The 27,029-nt window shown below is 39.5% G+C and overlaps 2 protein-coding genes and 1 pseudogene across 6 annotated transcripts in view; all 3 read left to right on the forward strand.

Annotated features, from left to right (window-relative positions):
* Nucleotides 1–27,029, forward strand: part of GTF2H5 (general transcription factor IIH subunit 5) — a 229,815-nt gene that overhangs the window by 112,604 nt on the left and 90,182 nt on the right. The gene's annotated exons all lie outside the window — the stretch shown is intronic.
* SYNJ2 (synaptojanin 2) overlaps nt 1–27,029 on the forward strand; it is a 144,634-nt gene that overhangs the window by 111,468 nt on the left and 6,137 nt on the right. For 2 of the 4 annotated variants that reach the window (XM_069070314.1, XM_069070316.1), the window contains exons 15-25: nt 390–582; nt 4,289–4,447; nt 7,540–7,696; nt 10,233–10,350; nt 14,845–15,063; nt 16,440–16,518; nt 21,134–21,302; nt 21,886–22,059; nt 23,772–23,906; nt 25,348–25,460; nt 26,270–26,378. In XM_069070314.1, the coding sequence (XP_068926415.1) occupies nt 390–582; nt 4,289–4,447; nt 7,540–7,696; nt 10,233–10,350; nt 14,845–15,063; nt 16,440–16,518; nt 21,134–21,302; nt 21,886–22,059; nt 23,772–23,906; nt 25,348–25,460; nt 26,270–26,378 (1,625 nt within the window). The remainder of the gene's footprint in view (nt 1–389; nt 583–4,288; nt 4,448–7,539; nt 7,697–10,232; nt 10,351–14,844; nt 15,064–16,439; nt 16,519–21,133; nt 21,303–21,885; nt 22,060–23,771; nt 23,907–25,347; nt 25,461–26,269; nt 26,379–27,029) is intronic. The other 2 variants (XM_069070315.1, XM_069070317.1) reach the window with 1 other exon arrangement.
* Nucleotides 19,610–20,880, forward strand: LOC138147771 (large ribosomal subunit protein uL11 pseudogene; annotated as a pseudogene).

Here is a 27,029-nt window from a genome sequence, read left to right on the forward strand (position 1 = left end):
GCTAGGTCAATAGAACACTGGCCCTTGAGTCAGGAGAACCTGAGTTCACATCCAGCCTCAGACACTTACCACTTAATAGCCATGTGACCTTGGGCAAGTCACTTAACCCAAATTACCTTGCCTTCCCTCCAAAAAAGCACAAAAAAAAAATGAGCTTCATATAAAGATATCTGAAATCTTTATAATAGGATAATGCCAATGGAAAGTCTTCACAAGAGTATAGTAAAGTATTGCTTGGGTCCTGAAGATTTGATTGGGAAAGTAGTATGGAAGAATTTTTGAAGGTTCTCTTTGATAATAATTCACCCCGCGCCAAGTGGGGGGTGCTGGTTTTTCCTTTCTGGACATAGAGAAATCAAATTAACTTTTTTCTTACCGTTGTGTTCCAGGGATGTAGCGATTGACACAGTGAAGACTGGCATGGGAGGAAAAGCTGGGAACAAAGGCGCCGTTGGCATCCGATTTCAGTTCCATAGCACTAGCTTCTGTTTTATTTGTAGTCATTTGACTGCTGGACAGTCACAGGTGAAAGAGAGGAATGAAGACTATAAGGAGATTACACAGAAGCTTAGTTTCCCCATGGTAAGAAATTCCATGTCTAAGAAATTGGAAAAAGAAATTTAGTGGACCAATCCTTGAAACTAACATTGGGGTATTTGGTGTCTGGTGGGATATGGTAATGGTGGAGGTGGAGGTGGTGGTGGTGGTAGGAGAGGGCGTGGCATGCACCTTAGGTGATTTTCCCATCCTTTCTGTCCACTGAGCTCCTTTCCTCCTCATACGTTTGTCCTTTGTACATGTCCATCCTTTGTGTATCTCTGTCCTTTTGTAAACTTTTTCATGCGTCATTTCTGTTTTACCAAGAAATGCTAGGATTATAAGCAATACTGCCAAAATGCATCAATGGTTTGTGCTGATATCTTGGACAACTTAGCAAAGAACCCTTAAGTCTAATTAGAATAAAGTGCAATTGTCCCCAAGATTCAAAATTTTTATGTACATGTTATGATGCATCTCAGTATCGGTTAACATGGCTGCTATTCCTGTGGAACTCAGATAAGAACACCCAATATAAAAACTTGATTGAATTCATGTTTAAGAATCCTTTCACCTCATACAGAAGTCCCTGATGGGGAGACAACTGTGAGAAGCTGCCCATAACATACACAATGTTGCCCTCTAGTGATGGTAGGGAGGTCCATGGTGCTTTCCTAAGGAAGCAAGGATATTTTGCTATTTGAGTTAAGATGGTACTTTTGCTTTCCTTCATAAGAATCTTGGATTGTTCCCAGTGGGGTTGAGTCTCCCACTTATCCATCCACATATTCCTCTGATGGTTCTTGTGACCAAATAACATGGATGAAGTTTGTTCATGGAGTTGAATCATGTCGATATTGAGCCCCCAACAGGGATTTTATGGACCCCATCTGTACTCTTACTGGGTTGTATGCTGCACTTCAAATTTCAGCGCTTAAATTTCTCTTCATTATTTTGTGCCATGACTTTTGTTGTAGTGGCTGCATTAGATAAAGAAAAATACAAGTTAATTTTAGAAATAGTTTGGCATGGGCTTTGTGCTTTCCAAATTCTACATCACTAGTGTTTTTTGAAATGTGATTTTATTTCTTGCTGAGCCTTTGGGAAAAAACCCAGCATCTTTAATGGCCCACATTGAACTCTAAGATGTCAGATTTTTAAAAATTCTTTTAAAATAAGCTTTTAGTTTATTTATAATTATTTAGTTATATTTGATATTAATATATATACATACAATATAGTTATTTAGAGTTGTGTGTATATGTACACACTATATGATTATAATATATATAGCAATTGTTATTAATGACACATATGTATTACTTTTTTACCATAACAAGCATTTATAGAGTGCTTTTAATGTTTGCAAATTGCTTTATCTGTTTTATTTCATCTGATCCTCACAATAACCCTGTGAAGTAGGTGCTATTATTATCCCCATTTTATAGATGAGGAAACTGAGACTGAAGAGGTTAGGTGACTTGCTCAGTCACATAGTTACTAAGTGATTGAGATAGAATTTGAACTCAGGTTTTCCTTACTTTCAAGTTCAATACTCTATCCACTGAACAACCTCCCCCTCCCCCAAGGGAACTGTGGCATAATATCCCTCTTAACAGAATAAATGTGTGTGTGTGTGTGTATACACACACACACACACACACACACACACACAAAATGTATATATGTATATATCAACTATATAGTTATATAACCAAAATAGTTTTATATGTATGTATCTATATATATTACATACACACACATACATCGCATGGTTTATATTTGTTCTGCCTAACCTGACTATATTCCCCTGGGGAGAGGATACAGAAGATCACAGAGAATAGAGCCACAAAACCTTAAATTGAGGTTTTTTGGTGATGTGGAAGTGCACTCAGGAATAACTATTTGTTTATTTTTATTTGGGGGTGGGGACTGGATGGGGGCAGTAATCAGCTTGGTCATGGGAATAAGATAGCAATACCATTAATTCAGCTAATACATTTGTTTGGATTGAGAAAATTTCTAGTGGCAAAATTAAAGAGCCACATGACCTTGCTTGGTGCCCATGTGGATTTAGGAACCCCTTAAAATAACTCTATAGCCTACAGTTTAGAATCCACTAATCTAGAGGGTCAAGGAATTTAATCCAACAAGCATCTGTGGCATGGTTTGTGCAGAGAATTGTGCAAAATGGTGCAAGAGAGAGAAAGTGTAAAGACCGGTCTTGACTCATTGTTCTCTAAACTCCATCTGACAGTCTGCCTGCCTGCTGTGAGAGGAATATGACATAGAGGTAACGGGGAGACCAATGCTTAAGAACCAAGTGGCAGCAAAAGGAAATTTGTAACAATTTCCTTAAACCTCATTTTACCAAGTAATGATAAGTGCTTGGGTTAATCTGTCATGTTAGAATGTAAAACATATTACTAAAGTAGAGGAAAACACACTGAAGCCTATCTTAAGCAGAATTTGACCTCAGATTGCCCTGATTCCAAGAGGTAGCCAGCCAGTGAAGCATTGTTGTTATCATTCAGTTGTTTTGAGTCCTGATTCTTTATGACCGCATTTGGGGTTTGTTTGCCTTTTCCTTCTCCAGTTCATTTTATAGATGAGGAAACTGAGGCAGAGTTAAGTGACTTGCCCAGGGTCACACAGCTAGTAGGTATCTGAGGGTGGATTTGAACTCAGGTATCCCTGACTCCAGGCCTGGTGTGCTTCCTTCCCTTGGCATTTATTTAGTCATTCCTCTAGTGTTGATCACTTAAGTTGCTTCCAATTTTTGCAATTACAAATAAGTACCATTTTAAAAATCTTTGAGCTGATAATGCATATTGATTACTCTCCCAAAAAATCCAGCAAGTTTGCAATTCTCCTCCTATCAATGAATGAGTGTGCCTGTTTCTTCACAACTCTGCCAGCATGTAATTTCCTTGTTTCTCTATATTTTTGTTATTTGATGACTATGAAATAATTTCTCAAAGTTCAATTTGTATCTTTTTTAATTTTGGAGAGGTTAAACTTTTTAAAAAGTGCTTAATAATAATTTGTTCTTTAAAAATTGCCTTAGATATGCTTTCCAATTGCAATTGAAACCCCTTTCCAAACTACTTGATAATAACTAGTACAAAATAGAGGATTTAGTTGAAAATATCTAAGAAGGAAGTTCAGGTTTTAAAGTAATAAAGTTTTTATTTTTGTTTGTTTTTAAAGAGACTGATTTTTTAAATTAATTAATTAATATTTAGTTATCAACATTCATTTCCACATGATTTTGAGTTATAATTTTTTCTCCCCATCTTTCCCCTATGCCCACCCCAAAATAGCAAGCCCACTGAATACCCCTTCCCTCAATCCATTCTCCCCTATATCCTCCCTCATTTTACCCCCCCCCCCCCAACTTTCTAGCGGGGCAAGATGGACCTCTATACCCCAGTGCCTGTACATAAGAAACTGATTTCTATGTGCCATTTCGATTGACCAGTTTTATAATGTGGTCCTACATCTCTCCTCCCTTCGGTATCAAACTGTATTAAAATATACTTTTCTTTCTTTTTTTTTTTTTTTGGAGGGCAATTGGGGTTAAGTGACTTGCCCATGGTCACACAGCTAGTGTGTGTCAAGTGTCTGAGGTCAGATTTGAACTCAGGTCCTCCTGACTCCAGGGCCGGTACTCTATTCACTGTGCTACCTAGCCACCCCAAGTATATTTTTCTTAATAGTTTGTTTCTCTTGTTCGTTTTCACATAACCAGGGAAGAAGTGTTTTTTCGCATGACTATGTCTTCTGGTGTGGGGATTTCAATTACCGAATTGATCTTACTTATGAAGAAGTCTTCTATTTTGTTAAGCGACAAGACTGGAAGAAACTTCTAGAATTTGATCAACTACAACTACAGAAATCCAGTGGAAAGGTAAGCCAGTTTTGGGGTAGCCACTTTGTCTTGGAACACTTTTCTGAAAGCTAGCTTGAACTGGCTCATTACAATGGATAATCAGATAGGAGATTGTATAATTCTGGCTTTGGAGTCTGAGAAACTAAGCTGAAATCCTGCATTTGCCTCTTATTTTCTCTGTGATATCAAGCCAACAAACACTTGAGCTTTGGTAATACAAATAGGATGGTCCCTGCCCTCCTGGGGCTTACATTCTAATGGTTGAAGATCATATACAAAAGAGAATTAGTGGCTTGTCCCTGAACATTGAAGAGTAAGTCCTTGAGAGAGAGGAAGCAGCCAATCTGAGGCAGAGAGCTCAGCGGAAGAGGTTGCTTCCTGGGCACAGCTTTAGGGGCAGAGTGAGCCTCTAGGGTAAGGAGGGTTCTGGGGCCTTATAGAGAGAGACCCAAAGAGTGAAGATATAGCCTAGAGAGGAATGAAGGAATGTGATGCTGAACTCTTTGAATTTTAGCTTCCTTATTTTTGAAATGGAAAGTATATATGGATGGCTGGGTGGCATGATAGATAGAGCCCCAGGCCTGGAGTCAGGAAAATTCATCTTCCTGAGTTCAAATCCAGCATTAGACACTTACTAGCTGTGTGACCCTGGGCAAGTCACTTAACCCAGCTTGCCTCGGTTTCTCATCTGTAAAAAATGAGCTGGACGGGGCGGCCAGGTAGCACAGCGAGTAAGAGCACCAGCTCCAGTGTTGAGAAGACCTGGAGATCGAATCCCAGGCTCAGACACTTAGCACCCACCTAGAAACACCTGGCCGTGTAATCTTGAGCAAGTTACTTAGCCCCAATTGCTTAGGGGCAGCCAGGTGGCTCAGCGGGTGGGAGCACCGGCTCCAGTGTCGGGATGACCTAGATCAAATCCAGGCTCGGATACTCAGCACCACACCCAGAAATAATAGCTGGCCGTGTAACCTTGAGCAAGTTACTTAACCCCGATTGCTTTAAAAAAAAAATGAGCTGGAGAAGGAAATGGTAAGCCCCTTTAGTATCTTTGCCAAGAAAACCCCAAATAGGAAGAGTCAGACAAGACTAAAAATGACTGAACCACAAAAAAGAGTGTATATTATATGTGTGTTTATGTGTACATATTCCTCCCTTACCCTGCCCCTTCTCACCAAAGTGTATTATGACTCATAGGCAAAAAATTTGTTCATTTCCAGATCAAAAAAAGTAATTTCATATGATGAGATACATTTTGGAGAATTTTGGAAAAGGGTTGGCAATTACACTAATATAAAGTTACCTCTGACTCCAGCTAAGCAGGGAAATTTTTTGCCCAAGTGGAAACTAGCTTTGGCTGCCAATAAAGCAAAGTTCATAATGCTCACAAGTCTCAGTAACAGGCACAACACAGCATGGTGTTTGGTTCTACTTTATTAAAGTCAGTTGTAACCATCAGAATGACCTTAAATGATTTTCCATACTTGGGCAGAGACTGTTGGGCTAGGAATGCATCCACACAAGGGTCATAAAGTAGATAGTGTGGTTTGGGGAGCCTTGATTAAGGTTGTCATCTGTGTGTGTGTGTAGAGGCGGAATACATTCATAAATATGACTTTATGTGCATTCATAATGCATTAAACACGGGGGATATTTTATTGATGGGATGGTCTGTTTCCACCCCCAGGACTTAAAATGCTGAATTATATTTCACACAGTTTTCAAAATATATCTATCTGCCCTGGAGGGTTGACTCAGAGGAGTCAGTATGACATGATGGAAAGAATGCTACATTGGGTTTGAATCATGGCTCTGCCATTTTACTACTAAGTCACTTAATGTCTCTGGCCCTCACTTTCTGCATCTGAAAAATGAAGGAGTTAGAGTACTAGACCTCAAGGTTCCCTTTATCTCTAAATCTCTAATCCAATGGTAATTTGAATTTCTTCTTGTTTCCTGACTTATAAGACTGTATACAATGCCCCTCAGGGCATTCTTAAGTCATGAATATCATTAAGAGAAATTCTATAACTATTCTGAATTATGTAGGGGCTATGAATTCTGTATCACTCAGTACCTTTCTTCTTTTCAGCCCTTTCAATATGTATTGGTCTCATTGAGGCAGCTAAGTTGCAAGGTGTATAGACTGCTAGACTTTGGAGTGGGGAAGATCCGAGTCTGAATGTGGTCTCAGATATTTGCCAGCTATATGACCTTACAGTCTCTTGTTTTCTTATCTGTAAAGTAGGGACAATAATAGGGAAGTGGAGAGGATCAAAAGAGACAGTATATGAAAAATGTTCTGCAAGTACTATCTATTAGCCTTCATTGTTATTGTGGTTCTGGTAGGATGGGCTAAATCTGGAAGCACAGGTTTCATGGATTCCTGCCTGATAATGGCCCTGAATAAATATTTTTCAAAGGGAAGACTGACTTTCTTAACTCTATGGAGAGAGAGGTTTCTCTGACATTTTCTCCTATGTTGTCTCTGTCCTGACCATCAGCACTGATAATGAAAAGCTGTTATGTATAAAGAAATTCACCCCAAAGGCACTAGGATACTTTTTACATTTCCATATCTGGTAAACTGTCAAAGTCATAATGTCCCCTGAGCATCTCTCATCACATCCCATGATTCATGTTGTTGCTAGAAGCTTTTTGTTGAAGAGAGGCAGACTGAAATAGAGGATTGTAGGACCATGGATTTAGAACTGGAATGTCTTCATTTTACAGATGAGGAAACTGAGTACAGAAATGTTCAGTGACTGGACCAAGATTACCTAGGTTGAAAGTGGCAGAGCTGGAATTCAAACCCATGTCCCCTGGTTTCAAAAGCAGAATTCTTTCTACTCTCTCATATTGCCTACTTGCTTTACTTATGGGTTTCTGTTTATTTAGATGGTTGACTTATTGGCCAACACTCTTTGCTTTTGTATTTTTTTCTAAAGCCCTAATTCCCAATTTCAAAACTGTTTTGAGGCATTTATAAACTTAGCATAAACATTGTGTTAAGTTGTATTAACATACAGTATTTTGGTAGTGTACATACTTGCATTTGCCACAGAAAATCCAGAATTGAGATGGCCCTTTTGATTATTTTTTCTTGATAGATATTTAAGGACTTTCATGAAGGTGCCATCAATTTTGGACCCACATACAAATATGATGTTGGCTCAGAAGCTTATGATACAAGTGATAAGTGTCGAACCCCAGCCTGGACTGACAGGGTACTATGGTGGAGGAAGAAACATCCTCTTGATAAAACAGGTCAGTGAAAATGAAAGACTTAGCAATATTGGGCAAAGTAGAATGAGTATGATTTAAAAAAAAAACAAAACAACCAACAATGACAAACTTCTCCTATGTGCACAGCTCTCTTATTAAGGTCCCTGATTCTTCCCACCTTGTATCCTGAAATCATATCAGATTCCTATTGTGAAAAGATAACATAAATGTGCCTAGAATACCCAAAGTCTGTCATCTGGGCATCCAGCTTTGGGAGATTGTGTTCTTCAAACCATCTCCAGTTGGGCTGTGTTAAGAACATGAGATTTGCTGCTACCCTCTACCTCTCACTGTTCTGCCGTCCCCTTTTAGTTCTGGTCAAGGGAAAAGGATGCTAGTTTCAAAAAGATGTGACTTCTCATCTTTCTCCCTCTCTGGCAGTCTAATTTTACCCTTTCATATAGCTATACATATGTATCCTTTATCTAGCTCATCCAAATCTCTTGCATTCTAACATCTTATTCTATTTGGCTAAATTCTGCCAATTCAGAAGAGAAAAGATGAGCCCAAGTCAAGACTTAGCTGGGTAGATAGAATTTACTATTTTAATGCCCACCAAGTACTTGTTTGATCTGCTTGGCATTGAGGATGACTAAAAATTGTGAGAACTGGACATGCTTTTCAACGAGCAAGATACTCAAACTAAGCTTCTCTCATGGGAAATTTGCTAGAATTCAAGGCTAGGAAATGTGTGTACTCAGGCAGATTTTAAAAAAAATCCATTTTCTTTCAGTTAATATTTACTCAGCAGTTACATGTTATATGTTACCATGCCAAGCTCTTTCAAGTGGGGCTTGTCAGAATAAGTATTCTCAGACCCACAGGGCAATTCCATCCCCCAGTTTATTCCCTAAGCAAAATACTTCATCTCTTGATATAGTGAAGGGTGCCACGAAACTTGAATGATAAGCTTGATGGACCTAGAAAGGATTTTTTTTCCACTTATATTATAAAGAAATGCAGGCATTACTGAAATTCATGGTGCCCTTTGTTAGGATATGAATCCATCAAAGCTATGTGAATCAGCATCTCCCAAATTTGAACTTGTATGCTAGGGTGAATGGTTTGAGGTAGTGTTAGCTTAGTTTTTACCATGTTCAGTTAAACAAATATGTATTAAATAAGATTCTGTGCCAGACATTATGAGTCAAAATATGAAAAGTGACAGCCCCTACCCCTGTAGGAGGCTACACTCTAATAAAGAAGAGGATGGATACAGAAATAATTATCACACAAGAAAGAATGTCATTTTTTAAAAGGGTAAGAGTCTGGGTAAAGTACAGTTAATGACATTAGAAGGGAGGGAGAGATTGCTTTCTGCTAAGGGTATCAGACAAGGTGTCTTGGAGAAGGCGACTTCTGGGGGCGGGGGAAGGGACACCTTAAAGGAAGGGAAAAGATTTCCATAGGCAGAGGTGTGGAGAGAATGCTTACCTGGCATGATGAAGGCAGCAGGCACCAATGCAGGCATAGACAAGAGCAGATGAGGGGATGGCTGTAGTCCAGTGGGAGTGAGTGCATGAAAGGGAGGGGTGAAGTAACATATCAGTAAAAGTAACTTGGAGCCAGACTATGAAGGTCTGAAACATCAGCAGTGAGTGTTGGATGCTGAGTTTGTATTTTATCCCATAGATAGTCAAGAGCCCTTAACCAGGGAAGTCATGTCAAACCCATGTGTTAGTTATTTTGGCAGCTGTGTTTAGGATGGATTTGGGAAGCAGGGGACAGGAAGAAGGGAGACAATTTAGTAGGCTGTTATAGTAGTGCAGGCAACAGGAGGTATAAGGACTTGAATTAGATTGGTGATAAGGTGGGTCTATAGAAGTAGAATCAATAGGTTTTGATGACTAATAACATTTAGGGGATGTGGGAGAAGGAATAATCAAGATGGTGATAATCCAAAAGATTAGAGACGCCATCACTGAGACTGGAAAGTTAAGAGAGGGCCGGGTTTTATGGGCAAATTAATTCCATTTTGGACATGGTAAGTGGGAAACATGGGTACCTGTATTCTAATGATTTAGAAATCTAATCATTGGAGGCTTTGAGGAAAGAGTCTCAAGGGTCTGAGCCATACCTCAGATAAGAAAGTGAAGACAGTAGCAGTGAAAGGAAAAAGGAGACCTTGAGGAGGTAGGGCCACATATAGCTTTACGAGGGAGGTGGGGGATGCTAAGAGAATTGATGTTTTAGGAAGTACACTCCTAGAATAAGGGGAAATAGTTGTGATAGAGTGTAAAGGCATGAGGAGTCAAGATTTGAGTGCAAGTTCCATCTTCTGCCATTGTCATACAAGCATCCTAAGCTTGTTTTCTGCCATGTAAAATGAGAACGATAATAGTTTCATTTCCTATGTGAAGATTAAATAAGAAACTCATCTAGTACTTTGGAAATAGTAAAGGGATTCAGAAATACAACTTACTTTTCTGATTCATTTTGGACTTTCCTTTTTTAAATGTTATATAACGTGTGTATTTCTTTTTTTATTGTGCATCCCACAAATGGAATCTCCTTTTAGCTGGAGAGCTCAACCTTCTAGACAACGATTTAAATGTTGACACCAAAATCAAGCACACCTGGTCTCCCGGAGCTCTTATGTACTATGGCCGAGCAGAACTTCAGGCTTCTGATCACAGGTAACGTCCTTCCTGGGGCTTGGATGCCTCAAAACATTTCACCTTCACGGTTTTTAATAGCTTGGACTTTGTGGGGTCGCTTATGTGATTTGGAAATGCCAGTTCTGTTCTCCTACATCTTTGACAGCCGTCCCAGAACTGGAGGCCTTATGCATAGAGAATGGAACATTGTTCTCTGCTTGACATGTGAGAATACTGATGGGCTACAAAAAAAAAAGCGTGTCTTCTGCACACTCTTTTGTCTTTTGTCTTTGGTACAATGGAGATAGCTGGCGAAGGCAAATGAGAAGGGAAGAGTAGAAATTCTTAGAATTGTGACAGAAACAGAATTATAACACAGCAGCATCACCCTCTGCACCAAGAGTTCTTAACCATTTTTGTGTCCCAGGCCCCTCTGGCAGTGTGGGTGAAGACTATTGACCCCTTCTCAAAATAATGGTTTGTTGTCCACATTCATAATTGAAGGAAATTATAAATATCATTTGGAGGTTAATGAAAATATAAACATGTTAATTAGTTTTCCCCCATTCAAGTTCAGGGTCCTCAGTTAAGAGCCCCTGCTTTACAAGGATTGGAGTCAAAAAAAGAAAGGAGTTGGTGATTTAAAAAAAAAAAAAAAAGGTTGCCCTTCAGTAGAATTAAAGTAATCTGAGGCCACCCTTGTTAGACACATGTTATTTCAACTGCCTTGAAATACATCTGCCTTTTGATAAATATGTGCTTTTAGGGCGTCTTCTGTCAGTAGTGATTTCCTTTGTATGCTGGGGTTGTAATGATCTCTTCCCCACCTCCAGTTGCCTGCTCAATCAACCTTCTTTATATTTTCCTTCAATTCCTTGGTGTGTCGATGTTGGTACAGTTTAGAAGTAATGCTAATTGTTTGAAGGAGCAAAGCAGCTGGAACCTAAAAGTTATGATAAGGAACCTGTCATGTTTCCCAGAACAGATTTTTTTTCCAATTGGAAGATATTTTAATGCTTCAGTAATTTAAACTACTGTGGGACAAGGACAATCTGAATTATTGGAAAATATGTGATTATTAGAATCTTAATGCTTTAGTGAGTCTGTGATTAAATCAATGAGAGTACTCCTTCCACGAGTATAGTTCACATTCCATCCAGACTTTTCTCATTCATGAGATTCTGTCCGGGTCCCAAATAGGTCTGCCATATAATATATGCTCAATTATATTTTGTATTCTATTTCCTCTTCTGTTCAAATGAGCAATTTGTATTTTTGTAAATATTCATTCATTTCTCTTAGATTTAGATTTATTGACATATAATTGGACAAAATAGCTCCTAATTGCTTTAATTTCTCCCTCCTTGGTGGTAAATTCTGTTTTCTTTTTGATACTATTGGTTTTCTTCCTTTTTAAAATGAAATTAACCAAATGGTTTATTTTATTCATATGTTTTTTTCCCCATAAAACCAGCTCCTGGTTTTATTTATTTCTTTCAGTTTTATTAATTTCTCCTTTGGTTTTCAGGATTTTCAATTTGGTGTTTAATTAAGGATTTTAAATCCTTTTCTAGGTTTTTTGGTTGCATTCCTCAATTATATTTTGAAGGCATCAGAGCAATACTCAGGCTGTCTGTTATCTAGATTCCTTGTGTTTCCTATGCAACCAATGCACATCTTTTTCTAGTCATACATTTTTTTAGACTATGTCCCATAAACAACTTCCTGAATATAGCTCATCATTGGAAATATACCATAGCCTATTGACACGTACCTTTTTTGGACTTATTCTCCCCACCCCATTTTAAAATTAATTTATTTGTTTACTTTTAGTTTCTGAGATTCAGTTCCACAATCCCTTTAGTTTCAAATTTTCTCTCTCCCCACCCATGGTGGCATGCAATCAAATATAGGATCTGCAAATACCTTCACATTAAACATTAGGTTGCAAAGAAGGATTATAACTGATGGAATGAACAATGGGAAGGAGGAAACAAAACAAAACAAGAAAAAGGAGAGCAGGTAGTTTGCTTCAATCTGTGTTCAAACTGTAGTTCTTTCTGTGCTTATGGACATCTCTTTCCATCATGGGTCTTTTGGAGTTTGTCTTATAACCTTTCATTGCTGAGAGGAGCCCATTCTATCAAAGTTGGTCATCACACATACATTGTGTTAGTAATTGTGTACACATTTCTCCTAGTTCTGCTTTTCTCACTCAACATCAGTTTGTATAAGTCTCTCCAGGTTATTATGAAGTCTGTCTGCTCCTCATTTCTTATAGCACAATGGTATTCCGTTACATTCATATACAACAACTTGTTTAGCTATTCCCCAATTGATGGGCATCCCCTTGATTTCCAATTCTTTGCCACCCCAAAAAAAGCTGCTATGAATATTTTTTGTACATACCCCTCCACCCTATTTTTTAAATTTTGTTTTCTTGCTTTCACGTAATTAAAACTAAAGCTTAAGGGGTTTGTATCTGCTCTGATAAAAAGATAAAATTAGCAAATCATTTGTGTGCTGCTAAAGTGGTTTTAGAATTTTATAGTGGAAAGAAGCCAGATGTAGAGACAGAGGACATGAGTTTAAATCCTGCCTCTGATGCTTAGTTACTGGATGTACATGGGCAAGTCCCTTATACTCCCTGAGCTTCAGTTTCCTCATCTATGAAACAGCAATGTAGGGCTGGATGTCTTTTAAGGTAGTTTCCAACTCCAGCCTATGACCCTGTGTTTGGGAACACTTATTTTTCTGTAAGTTCATCCTTACCCTTTAAAATCTTATTGAAAACAAACTTTAAACATGTTCTGAATTAGTGGCATCCAAAGTATTTACAAGCTTTTATTAAACTTCCTCATTTCAAAGCTACAAGTAAAAATAAAGGATGGTTGTGCTGTTTCCTGAATGTGACAATGTGACAAAATAAATATTATTTTAAAAAGCCTTTTCTGAATTTTTCATCAGTATAAAATTTAAGAACAAAAGTTCCGAGTTCATTGAATTGGAATGCAACATGAAAAATGGAACTACACATGCAGCATATTCATATTCCTGAAAATGCTTTTCTGAAAAAAGGAGGATGGCTATAGTGACTTGGGGAGATCTTCCATGGAGGCTTTATGGGAGATGCCTAAGAATCTCACAAGATGAGAAGTCCTGTGGGGGGAAAAGTTTGGAGGGTGGAGGGTTTGCTGTCTGTGTAGGAAGACTGGGTACCCAAAACAATATGGTCCTGCATCAAGTAAAAAATGATATAATAGTAGTTAGTTGATCTTAGCCATTCAGTCCAATGAACACTAAATAACAGTCCTTTGATGTCTAGCACAACGTCAGGAAGGTGCTTTCTAGTGAGAATTGGGTGGGTTTCTTGGTGGGTGGGTGTGGGTAGGGGGGATCCTGAGTATAGTAGAGTTAACAAGTCAGAAAGCATTTATGATAATTTATATGTTATATACCTACTATGTACACAGGCACTGTGCTAAGTGCTGGATTTAGAGCCAGAGAACTAGGTAGAAAGCCTAGGCCTACCCCTACAAAACTACACCAATATGGACAAGTTATTGAACTTCTCTAGGTCTTAGCTTCTCCTGTATGTACAACAAAACTGCTGGAGTAGATAGTGGGATTATAGATCTAGGGCTAGAAAGGACCTCAGAGGCCACAGAATCCAACACACACATACCCCCATTATTTTACAGATGAGGAAACTAGAGTCAAGGGATGAGTAACTTGTCCAAGGTCACACAGGCTGTACATAATAGATAATCTCTGGGCTCCTTTCTAGCTCTCAGTCCTGTAACCTTCCAATTAGTAAAGGGCAGAACTTCTGCCACCCTTTTCCCTTTGTCTGGTCTATCCCTCAGTTGTTTTTTGTTATCCAGTCATTTCAGTCTTGTCTCACTCTTCATGACCCCATTTGGGGGTTTTCTTGGCAAAAATACTGGGGTGGTTTGCCATTGCCTTTTCTAGCTCACTTGACAGATGAAGAAACTGAGGCAAACAGGATTAAGTGACTTGCCCAGGGTCACATGTAGTGTCTGCGTCCAGATTTGACCTGACTCCAGGGCTGGTGCTCTGCACCACCTACACATCCCTCAGTGAAGCATCGCCAATTTATTTCTTAATTGAGAACGAATGGGAATATCTTTCCTTTACCACCCAAATGTAAATCTCCTCACCTGATCCATAAACTTCTAAACACTAGGTTGGCTTAAAACTCTAAGTTTTAGTTCTCAATAATTAAACAGTCATTATGATCCAGCTGAGATGATTATTTTCTAAGTGCTGACTAAAATAAAGAGCAGCATTATTCCTCCCCCAGGACCTCTCCCTGGGAAAACGAAAACAAAAAAAAACCTCACTCATCTGTTAAATAGATGGGGCAGGCGGTGCCCCTACCTCACGGACTGATTGTTGGGATGAAGACCAGCCAGGAAAACAGTGGAAGAATGCAAATGTCAGCAATGTTCTGTGCAGTGAGCTTTTTGCCTTGAAGTTACCTTTGTATCATCTGATCTGTGTGTTTAATAGGCCTGTGCTGGCTGTTGTGGAAGTAGAAGTCCAGGAAGTAGACGTCGATGCCCGGGAGAAAGTCTTCCAGGAAGTGTCTTCTTTCCAAGGACCCTTAGACGCTACGGTAGTAGTAAACCTACAGTCACCAACCCTAGAAGAAAAAAATGAGTTTCCTGAGGATTTACGGGCTGAGCTTATGCAAACCTTGGGGAATTATGGGACCATAATTCTTGTCAGGTAAACACTGACAGAGGCTAAAATCTATGTGTGTTGACAGAAGGCCCAGAATGTCCTGGACCTCAGTAGAGGACCAATCTTTTTTTTTCTTGGCAAAGGCAGGACTTGACATGCTGATCCCTCTTATTGACTTTTTTCCATCTCTCTCCTATTTTCTGCCTTCCCCTTTGCTATTCAGTTTAGGATTAAGGGAAAAAACAGTCATTTTCTTTCCTTCCATTTTTCCCCCAAAAGTAGCATAAGACCCTTCTTTAGGCTTAAAAAAAAGGTTTATTATTATATATTATAAGGAACAAGACTAGTAAGTTTGATAGCAATGTATTTTACAAGCTTACTGGGGTCTTAAGAATGAATTGCGGTGGTATATGCTACCTGTCGAGAAGTATATAGACCTTCTGTTCTTTAGCCCCTATTTCCTGATTTAACTCATATGCCAACTCTTACTCATCCTTAAATGTTAGGTGGTTTATTTATTTATTTTCTCTCTATATGGAAGATTTTATCTAATATTTGCTATAATTACCTTCTGTAATCTTTTTCCCCTAGTCCTTATAGCTATGAGCCTATGATGTAGGAATGAAAACCTTTGTTCCACTGTGGGTCTCAGGCTGTGTGTTTCCCTCATGCCAGACTGAATGACAATGGACCTATAGCACAGGTCCTCCTCTCCATTCCCTTACTCCTTTCCTGCCTTGGTTACCATATTAGAGAGACTCTTTCCTCTCTAACCTTTTAAAGTTGTCTCTTCCATAAACCTGGGGTCTTTGTGCATACCCCGTTTTTGTTCTAGAAATCTCAAAATCCCTGGAAATTCTCCTTTCCTATCTCCTGTCTGCTTCCTCTTCTGCCTTCTCTTTCCCTCCCTCCTTTTCCTCGTTCTCCCCTTTTTTCTCTCCTTACATCTACTTGATTTCTCCCCTCATTCCTAGTTTCCTTCTCTCTACTGCTCTTTCCCTTCCCTCCTCACTCTCTCCCAGGTTACATGCTCTGAGAAATGATCCTCTGGAATCCAGGCTTGGATCAGACCTGTGATTTCATTGTTCTAAGACAGTTTCTAGCTGAAGAGATTTCCTTTACCAGTACAGGTTGGTACCCACTCTGTAAACTTAACAGCCCTAGAAACTTATCTGGAGCACTGAGTGGTGAATTTGATCAAGATCATGCAGACAGCAGCAGGACTTAAAACCCAGCTCTTCTCTACTTTGAGGCTGTTTGTCTATCCCCTATACCACCTTGCCCTGGCAATCAAAAAAGCTCTTGAACTGACAGTACAAATTGACAGAAAATTTTCTGCACTCAGAAGGGCAGAGATTAACCTGGAAACTAGTTCTTTATTCACCCTGTCTGCGACTTCTATTTGTCTCTCTTCTTTCTAGGATCAATCAAGGGCAAATGTTGGTGACTTTTGCAGATAGCCGGTCAGCCCTTAATGTCTTGGATGTGGATGGTATGAAGGTAAGTCTCCCTGGGTAGGACCTAGAACCATCTTGGGCCTCTGTGTGTGCTATTTCCTCCCAGTTTTCTTTCCACCTTTTGGGCTTATGAGTACATGGTACCTGTTCCCTCATCTCATTATGAACAATGGCCCTGACTTCTTTCTGTCTGAGATCCAATACTTAACCAGGGTTTAGTAGCTGAGATTGAATGACTTACCCCACATCAGATTACTAAAACATGTTTTCCACTGAGCCGCCTATGTGACCCTCACCTACATTTCTCCACGTGTGAGTCTGCTTTCTTGAGGTTACTTTGGAGGAGTGTGGTGTATATGGAATGGTAGGAATTTGTCAGGTAAGAATAGGAGACAGAAGAACCCAGATGTAAGGAATCATGTGCGTGAAGGCATGTAGATGGGGTGTGCCATGCCAGGCGTATGGAGGGGATACAGAGTTCCATTTTAGCTAGCCTGGAGCACACTGACAAAGGAGCATTGTGAGAGAATATTCGAGAAATTGGGTGGTGTCTACATTTTCGAGAGCCTTACACTCCCTGACTAGAAACTTAAACTTTACTCAGGCAACTGAGATCTGTTGAACAGTCAACTTGTTGAGTATTCATTAAACACTTAGTATATGCCAGGCACCATATAAGAGGCAAGGGGATACAAAGAGCAATGAAGTGACCTCTGCTCAAGGACTTCACAGTCTATTGCAGTTAGCTGAACTGAGAATTGAAGGAATCTAGGGATGCCAAGAGGCCAACAGGCATGGAGAAAGAAGATGGAATGTTTTTTGTGAGGGATATGTCATGGGCCCATTTTGCTGAACCGTAGATTAAGTAATGGCGAATAATAGGTCATAAATCTCAAAAGACAGTATGGAGCCAGACTGTGAAGGGCTTTAAATGTCCAACAGGAATTTGCATTTTTTTTTAATCTTAAAGGAAACAGGAAGCCAACCATTAAAGCTTTTTGAGCAGGGTCAGGCCTGTGCTTTAGGAAGATCATTTTGGCAGCTGTATATAAGAGGAATTAGCAAGGGTGAGACTAAATAGAAGGCTATTTCAATAGTCTAAGTAGGCAGTCATGAGGATCTGGATAGAGTGGGGAGGCAGAGTAGGGGTGGGGAGCATAGAGAAGGGTGCTAGAAAAATTGGCAAAGTACAGATGATAAAATTTGACAACAGACCGGATATGCTAGGTGAGAGAAATATCAAAGATAACACCAAGTTTCAGACATGGGAAACTAAATGGTGGTGCCATGGACATAAATAGGAAAGGCATTGGGGAAAAAGGTTTTTTAGGAAAGATAATTTCCATTTTTAGACACATTGACCCACTTTATGGGATATCCAAGGGGAAGATGTCCAATATACAGTCTGAGTCGCATGTCTGAAGCTTGGGGTTGACGCCAGGACTGGAGATAGATGTTTAGTAATCACTTGCACAGAGATGCTGCTCCAAGATATGAGAATAAATAAGATTATGAAAGGAGAGAGTATAGTGGGAAGAAGAAAACAGGATAGAGATCTAAACTTTGTGGACTCATTTATTTCAGGCAATGTCTGGAGTAGAAGAGAAGCTGGCAGTAGAGATAGAGGATTGGTTAGAGATATTAGAGAGGATCCAGGGGTTTGGTATCTCTGAAATGAAAAAAGAAGCCAGTGATGGCGAGGATCGAGAACAGGCATTTGGCTATAAGAAAGTCATTGTTGACCTTTGAGATAAGAGTTCTGTACTGTCCTGTGGAGGTTGTATAGGGTTGAAGTAAGGAACTCTCCTTTTGTGCTTGAGAACTCGTGCATCAGGAGGGACAGGCAACAGGGGCAATAGCTCACATTTGTATTGTACATCAAGGTTTGACAAGCACTTTACATACATTATGTCATTTGATTGTCACAAAATTCCTTTGAGGTCAGGGGATTGTAGATTCAGGGATGGGAGAGAGAGCATCTAGTCTAGTCTCCTCATTTATTGTCCCCATCTTATGGGGGAGGAAACTGAGGCTTGAAGTGGTTAATTCTTGACTCAAGGGAAACCAGAGGCCATGCTGAGTCAAGGCAGAATTCATAAACTAACCAAATCTGAGACGGGGGATGAGAGTTCCTAACAGCAGTCTGTTGTTGTTCAGTCATTTTCAATTTTGTCTTGCTCTTTGTGACCACATTTGGGGTTTTATTGGCAAAGATGCTGGAGTGGTTTGCCATTTCCTTCTCCAGATCATTTGACTGATGAGGAAACTGAGGCAAACAGGGTTAAGTTATTTACCCAGGGTCACACAGTTAGTAAGTGTCTGAGGATAGATTTGAACTCAGGAAGAGGAGTCTTCCTGACTGTAGACCTGGAACTTTATCCACTTTGCCACCTAGCAGCCCAGAGCAGTAGTCATGCAAAACATACTTCCACATTAGTCATGTGAATGAAAACATAGACCAAAAACAAAAACCAAAACCCAACCCCAAGAAAAATAGAGAAATTAAAAAAAAAAGTATGCTTAGATGTATATGCAGGCTCCATCAGTTCTTTCTCTGGGGATGGATAGCATTTTTCTTCATAAGTCCTTCAGAGTTATCTTGGATCATTATATTGCTGAGAACTACTACATCACTCATAGTTGATTATAATACAATACTGCTGTTACTATGTATAATGTTCCCTTGGTTCTGCTGATTTCACTTTGTGCCAGTTGATGTCTTTCCAGGTTTTTCTGAAAGCATCCTGCTCATCATTTCTTTAAGCACAATAAAATTCCATTACAATCATATACCGCAACTTGTTCAGTCGTTCCCCAATTGATGGAAATTCCCTCACTTTCCAATTCTTTGCGAGCTGCTGTAAATATTTTTGCATGTGTAGATCCTTTTCCTTTTTGTTTTTTCTCTTTGGGATACAGACCTGATAGTGGTATTGTTGGGTCAAAGAGTATGCATGGTTTTATAGCCCTTTGGTCATAGTTCCAAAGTGGTCTATAACTCTACCAACAATCCATTAGTGTCTAATCCCCTCCAACTTTTCCTATTTTCCTTTTCTGTCACATCAGCCAATCCTACAGGCATGAGGTGGTACCTCAGAATTGTTTTAATCTACATTTCTCCAATCAATAATGTAAGTCAGGGTTCTTACCCCTGGGATCTGTTTTTATTTTAATGACAGTTTTTTGACATAGTCTCTGTGCTTTATGCATTTCAAAACATTATTGTGAAAAGAAGTGTATTGGCTTCACCAGATGACCAAAGGAATCCGTGACACAAGAATCCTTGTTAAGAATCCTTGCTCTAGCTTTTGGCTTCCAACTCGTGGTGGTGAAGGTGCAACTTCTTTTGTTTGTCCCGAATCTGGGTTCATCTGACACCAGCAGCCACCCTGCAGCGTCCAAGCCAAGTCTCCAGCTTCATCGCTGTCATGCCACCCAAGTTTGACCCAAATGAAATTAAAGTCATGTTTTTAAGGTGCACTGGTGGTGAAGTTGGTGCCACATCAGCTCTGGCCCCCAAAATTGTTCCCTTGGGTTTGTCTCCCAAAAAGGTTGGTGATGACATTGCCAAGGCAACCAGTGACTGGAAAGGACTAAGGATCACAGTGAAGCTTACCATTCAGAACAGATAGGCTCAGATTGAGGTTGTACCTTCTGCCTCAGCCTTGATCATTAAAGCCCTAAAGGAACCTCCTCGGCACAGAAAGGAGCAGAAAAAATATTAAACACAATGGAAACATCAGTCTTGATGAGATTGTCAGCATTGCTCGACAGATGAGGCACTGGTCCTTGGCAAGAGATCTCTCTGGAACCATTAAAGAGATACTTGGGACAGCTCAGTCTGTGGGCTGCAACAATGATGGCCGACATCCTCATGATGTCATTGACGACATCAATAGTGGTGCTGTTGAATGCCCAACAAGTTAAAAGCTACGAAGGAGACTGTTGCAATAAATTTAATATTTGACAACAACAAAAAAAGAATCCTTGCTCTACAGCATGATTTGCATGAACAGATTCAGATTGAAGTGAGAAGAAACACAAGGACATTGTATATAGTAATAGCAAAATTGTATGATGATCAATTATGAATGACTTAGGTGTTCTCCCAAGACAATCCCCAAGGATTCATGAGGAAAAATGCTGTCTGTCTCCAAAGAAAGAACAGATGGAGTCTGAATACATGCTGAAGCATACTGTTTTTCACTTTTTTTTCCTTTCTTTTGGTACAAAATGATTAATATGGAAATGTTTTACATGATTACACATGTATAACCTGTTTCATATTGCTTACTGTCTCAGGGAAGGGAGAGAGAGGGATGGAAAGAGAGAATTTGGAACTCAACTCTTTTAGAAAGGAATGTAAAAAAATTAATTGGGGGAAAATAAAATACTAAATAAATAATTTCAAAAAGAACCCTGATTTAGTATGACACATTCGTGATGAAATCACTTAACCTCTATCTGCCTCAATTTCCTCAGCTAGAAAATGGGACTAATTTAAGCATCTTCCATTTTGGGTTGCTCTGAGGATAAAAATGAGATATTTGCAAAGCACTTAGCACAGTTTCTGACACAGAGTAAGAACTTAATAAATGCTTCTTCTCTTCCTTCTTTCCCTAAAAAGACTATGTTTAAAGTCTCCCTGCTTTTTCTAGGTTAAAGGCAGGGCAGTGAAGATCAGACCGAAAACAAAGGATTGGCTAAAAGGTCTTCAAGAAGAAATCGTACGGAAACGGGATAGCATAGTGTCTATGTCCCCCACTGCCAACTCCTGTCTGTTAGAAGAAAACTTTGATTTCTCCAGTTTGGACTATGAATCAGAAGGTTAGCAGCTATCCTGTGAACCTCCTTGTGGACAGCAGTGGGGAAGGAAAAGATCCCAACTTTAGAATTTGAGGTTAGGATAGAGTTGAGAAGTAAAGAGTTTTTTAAAAGTTCTCTCTTAGGGGTGGCCAGGTGGCTCAGCGAGTAAGAGCACCAGCTCCAGTGTTGGGATGACCTGGATCGAATCCTGGGCTCAGACACTCAGCACCACACCCAGAAATAACTGGCCGTGTAACCTTGAGCAAGTTACTTAACTCCAATTGCTTTAAAAAAAAAAAAGTTCTCTCTTGAGGGCATTCTTAATTCCTTAGTGATAGACACAGCCACTGTCCACATATGCATACAACAATCTTAGATTATTAGAACAATCTCCAAAAACCGTGTCAAGAACCTCTTATTTGGAGATGTAGGAAAGGTGTAAGATAATTTGATGGTCACAATTCATTACTGTACCAGTTTCAAATTCATGATGTGTTCTGGAGGTTTCCTCAAACTGCATGTGTATAGAAAACCTACCTTAACATTAAAATGGGCTTTATGGCAAAGAGGAAAATGAGAGAGTGTTATTGTTTTCTCTTTGCAGGAGACATTCTTGATGAGGATGAGGACTATTTGATTGATGAGCAGCATCCCACCTTCCTCACTGACTCAGAACTCTCGGCGGATGATTATTTGGAAGCCCCAAGGTCTTCCACAGCAGGGGCACCTCCCAGCAAGTCTCCAGCATGGACTAAAAAGAAATCTCGCCCATACAAAGGTACCTTGGGTCTTTCTGTCCAGCCCTCGGGACAGTCTGGTCTTGGGTTATAGTTTCTCTATCTAAGGCAGATATCTCCTAATTTCAGAGACTAAAATGCCAAAATAACTCTTCCAAACCAGTTTTCCAGTTAAAGCATAATGTAGATATTATAGTATATAAATACTATTATGCTGTTCTTATATGTACTGATTGTATACATATAATCTGAGTACGCACACACACATTTTTTGGCAGAGAGGAATCAGACAATTTCATAAAGCTCAGGTTTAATGTTCAGCCTATTTGAAATCATTCCATAAACAACATTAGCCGTCTCAGTTAATAAGGGCTCGAACAGTAGTGAGCCTGTAAAAGATGAGTATATACATTCTTCTGTTGTGGTGGTCATTGTGTACCAGAATCCCTTTGTGGGAGGTGCTGAACATTGACCATGGAGGGTGTAGTCAATGTGATATTACTTGTTAAGGAAAGTTTCTGCAGTGGGTGTAAAGAGATATTCACACCTCCCCAGAGGAGTCAGGGGACCTTGTGGATCGTTTCAGATTTCATAAACTTGTAGGGGATTCCATTCAGAAGGACTTCTGTACCCTTAACTGGAGATACAGATGTGACTGAAAACTTTGGATTCCTCAAAAAAGAGGCTTTTTTTCCTCAATGTTAACATTACTCATCCAAGAATATATCAACTTTTTGAATATTTCTATCAGACGGAGAACAGTATTTAGGTGACGGGGCTGTTGAGGTCTTGATCCTGTTAGATAGGTTGCCATCTGGTAAAACTGTATATAATATTGCCTTGGTGCTGTTGAATATTTAGTGTTTAATGGGAAAATAGAGACTTTTGTGCTTCTAATTACACCCCTCACCTAGATGAAGAAATTGAACTTCTTTCCCCAACTTTTGTCTGATATATGTGGTGTTCAAAATTAAGCTGTCATGTTCAAAAGCCTGGCAATATGAGGCAGCTAGGCTGCACAGTGCTTAGAGCATCAGATAGAATTAGCATTCATAGACCCTCTATGAATTTTTATCCCTTCCTCACGTGGAGGAAAGGAACTCAATTCAGTTTGGATTTTACGCCCTATATAATGAGGCAGAAAGGGCATCTCTCCCATGTTGTCTTAACTCAACCGGGTGTCTAAATTCCAGATACCAAGTCCTGATGAAAACTATTAGTTACTGTCTTAGACCCAACAAAGAAAGCAGGAGCATTCAGCATTTCTACCTGGCAAATGATGGAGAATTTCTTTAGCCTCTTGAAAATGACTATTTGGGGAGTCCTGGTTTTCAGCAGTTCCTGAAGCACTCTTCTTTGTGGTGAACTGTGGTTCCTTTCAAACTGCAACAACTGTATTTCCAAAACTCTGACTACCTGGTATATTTGCCAAACTTCGTCCTTGGTTCACTGAATGTTCCAAGCAGGCATTGCTACTCATCCCCATGCTGCCTTCCCTCCCCCCTAAAAAGGCGGGGAGGGATAGTTCCTCTCAATTATCCTGCGGGAATGCTGCCTTTCTCTGTGTCCCATTAAGCCTTTTCTCCAAATGGCCTCACCACTTTCCACCATCCCCTCCCTCCCTCCTGCTGCCATTTTCCATATTCTTCAGCTTCTGTTACCCCAGCTTGTAAGGGGAGCTGACATTTTTACCCTTTGGCCATTTTTGCATTCTTGAATACCCATCTTCTTCATGTTCCGCCATGTCCTCTAGATGACGCCGACCTGGCAGAGTTAAAGCAGGAGCTGGAAGCTGTTGGGGACTTCCGCCATCGTTCTCCAAGCAGGTCTCTGTCTGTTCCTAACAGGCCTCGGCCACCTCACCCACCACAGAGACCCCCCCCTCCAAGTAAGACTTCACTCGCTTTTAGTTTGCCACAATGCCTGCTGGGAATACTTGTTTTATGCTGCCTCTGAAAAAAATCACTGGATCCAGGTATCTTTCAAACTGCGTCTTTGCACAATCACTTGGCTTATTTTCCTTCTCCTCCTCTATTCTGAAACTACTAAAGAGTATTGCTGTTGAAGCCAATGCCTCTGGGATAGCACAAGGCATTTCCAGGAGTAACTAAAGTGATTGGTTTTTCAGAACTATTATTCATTCTAGCTTTTCTCGCTTTTAAGCAGAAATCACAACCAACAGGGGAAATCTTTATGTTTAAAGTTCCAGCTAATAATCTTTCACCATCCATCTCGTCACTCAAGGTCCAACTTTGTCTGTCTCCCTCATTCCGTATGCTTGATGGGCACCTAGACTTCTCTTCACTTTATTAAAATTGTGTAATCCTGGTAAAGAAGGAAAGCACTCTGAGAGTTCCATATTTAATAAGGTCATATTGTAAAAAAAAAAAAAAAAAAGGTCAGGTAATGCCAGCCCTGATATTATTTGTGTCATCTGGGCAGTCTCTGAGCTTCATTTTCCACATCTGTTAGATGAAGGAAATGGACATAACCTCTGACATTCCATCTAGCTCATTGTGTATGATCCTATGTCATTTATATAAGTAGTAGAGTACATTCACACTTGTGACAAGACAGCCTATAATTCAGGTATTGTCATTGTCCTCCCAAAGTAGTGTTCTAGTAGAGAAATGACTGTTAATATCCTCTAAGGCTAGAAAAAATTTCACTTGATACGGTTTTAGTGGTCTTCTTTGATTTTCTAAAAATTACTCCCTTGCCCATATTACTTTTTGCTTTCTGAAAAAACAATTTTGACCTGCCTTTTTCTACCTTATATTTCTCCTCTTCTGATTTTTTTTTCCAGGAAGGCAATGTCAATGCTTTTTGAAAAAAATAAGACATAGACTTTCATATTCTCTGACTTCATTATTGGATTCCCACTGGTTTTGTTTACTCCAAAGCAAGAGGAAACCGAGTTTTAAGTTTAAATTCAACATCAATTTAGCAAATACAAAATGATAATATAAAAGTCACCCAAATCGACAGACTTTTCTTTTTTTGTTTTAAAAAAATTCTAACCATACACTGAGAAGTTCAATTTTCCACTAGGTAGTTAGTAGCCATTCTAGCTTTATTATAGTAATCTAATCTCTTACCAGATGAAAAGGGGGAAATCACTGTGAAATGAGTGTAATACGTTCTATATCTACAAATATCTATGAATGCTTTTTCAGTGCCAAATAAGTCATATTACTCCAAAATGTCTTGCTTCTAGTTTTCTATACCATCAGCCTTTTTAGGAACTTCTCTTGATGGCTCATTGGACCTTTCATCAGTCATTAGGACACTGGCTAAGTTTTAAGGATGTGCCTTTTTTTTCCTTCCAGCTGGTTTAATGGTGAAAAAGTCTGCTTCCGATGCATCTATTTCCTGTGGCACTCATGGGCAATATTCCATCTTACAGACAGCCAAGCTTCTTCCAGGAGCACCTCAGCAGCCAGTGAGTTCTTCCTTTTAATGAATCCAAAATGGTAACATCCCAATTCCCAGTGTTGTTCTTAAACCTTGTCTCCCACTCCTGGGCTGAGATGAAATTACCTTTAGTTAATGAAAGTTTAAAATTCTTAGCATGGTGCTCTCTAGGTGCTAGGGAGATAATACATATCCAAGCCCATATGGAATTTATAAAGTCAAGTGGGGGGGTGAGAGGGATAGCATACAGTCACAGATGACTGTAATATATGTTAAATATTTTTAAAAAGTTACAAACTTAAGGCTATGTGAGGTCCAAGGTGGAGAAATGTAATTATCAGTAGAGTAGAGCCATCTTGGATGTTCCATGGAGGTTGCATTTGAACTGGATTTTCAGCTGACCAGGATTTCAGTAGGCAGGAGGATGTGAGCTGGGGCAATCATGGCACGGGAAACAATAGTGAATAATGTACATGGAGAATAGTGTGAGATAAGGAAGGGAGGCACCAAATTGTGGAAGGGCTTGAGTGTCAGGGTAAGATTTTCTAGCTTTGTTCTATAGGCAGTCAAGGAGCTACTGAAGGTGAAAGATTTTAAGCCAGAGGTATAACATGATCAGATTTTTATGTAAGGAAAGTTTTTTTCTTGAAAGTATCATCAATAAGGACCTGAAGAAACCTTTATGTTAGTTACTTTATATGGTAACTTTATGTTTAGTTACCTTATATGGTAACTGAATCTGTTTAGGTTCAACAGGCTACATTCATTGTATTCTGTTGTGGAGATTTTGTCTACAAGGATTACTTATCTCCTTTTCTTTTTCTGTTTATCCGGAAGCCTAAAGGCAGGACTGGGATAAGTAAACCATATAATGTCAAACAGATCAAAACTACCAATGCTCAGGAAGCCGAGGAAGCCATTCGGTGCCTCATGGAAGCAAAAGGAGGTAAGTTGAGTAGCCCCCTAGGTTTTTAAATCTTTAGCCAGCCACAAGGCTTCAGTTGCCTTTGACTCCCTCCAACCAGAAACTATGGCCTGAGAAAGAATTGCATTTCCCTTTTGGATATGAAATTAAGTATTCCCTAATATTCTTGGTATTCTCAAATTCTACTCAAGAGATTCCACTTTTGGCACTACTGAGTTTGTAATATGGCCATTTTCAGGTCCCTTTTCTCTCTTTAAAAGAGTTTAAAACAGTTTTTAACTTTAAAAACAGTTCTCAAAAAACCTAGTATATAGCATGAAGCCTTCATAACAGCAGTATGGGAGGGAGAGCTTCCAACAAACAAAAATGAATTTTAAAATAGTTGGTGATGCAAGGCTCCATTTGACATTTAAGACATAAAGCAGCTCTTTGAGTCACCCAGAGAATATTGGACAACACAATTCTCATCAGTCTTTCCTAGGTCTCTATTCCCACCTGGAGTTTCACCATCACTTTTTCCCATTAATTGTAGATTGTTATTCTCAGACTGTAATGGTTACATTTTACATCGGTGTCTCTGGTTTCATTCTTCCCTGTGCATTCAGTTTACTGTTATCATCTAGGTTTACAAATCCACAAGGAAATTTTTGTTGTTATGGTAAAACAATAACA

This window comes from Petaurus breviceps, unplaced genomic scaffold, assembly GCF_028583685.1.
Source record: "Petaurus breviceps papuanus isolate PSGF00001 unplaced genomic scaffold, PetGlider_PUasm1.0 90808, whole genome shotgun sequence".
NCBI lineage: Eukaryota > Metazoa > Chordata > Mammalia > Diprotodontia > Petauridae > Petaurus > Petaurus breviceps.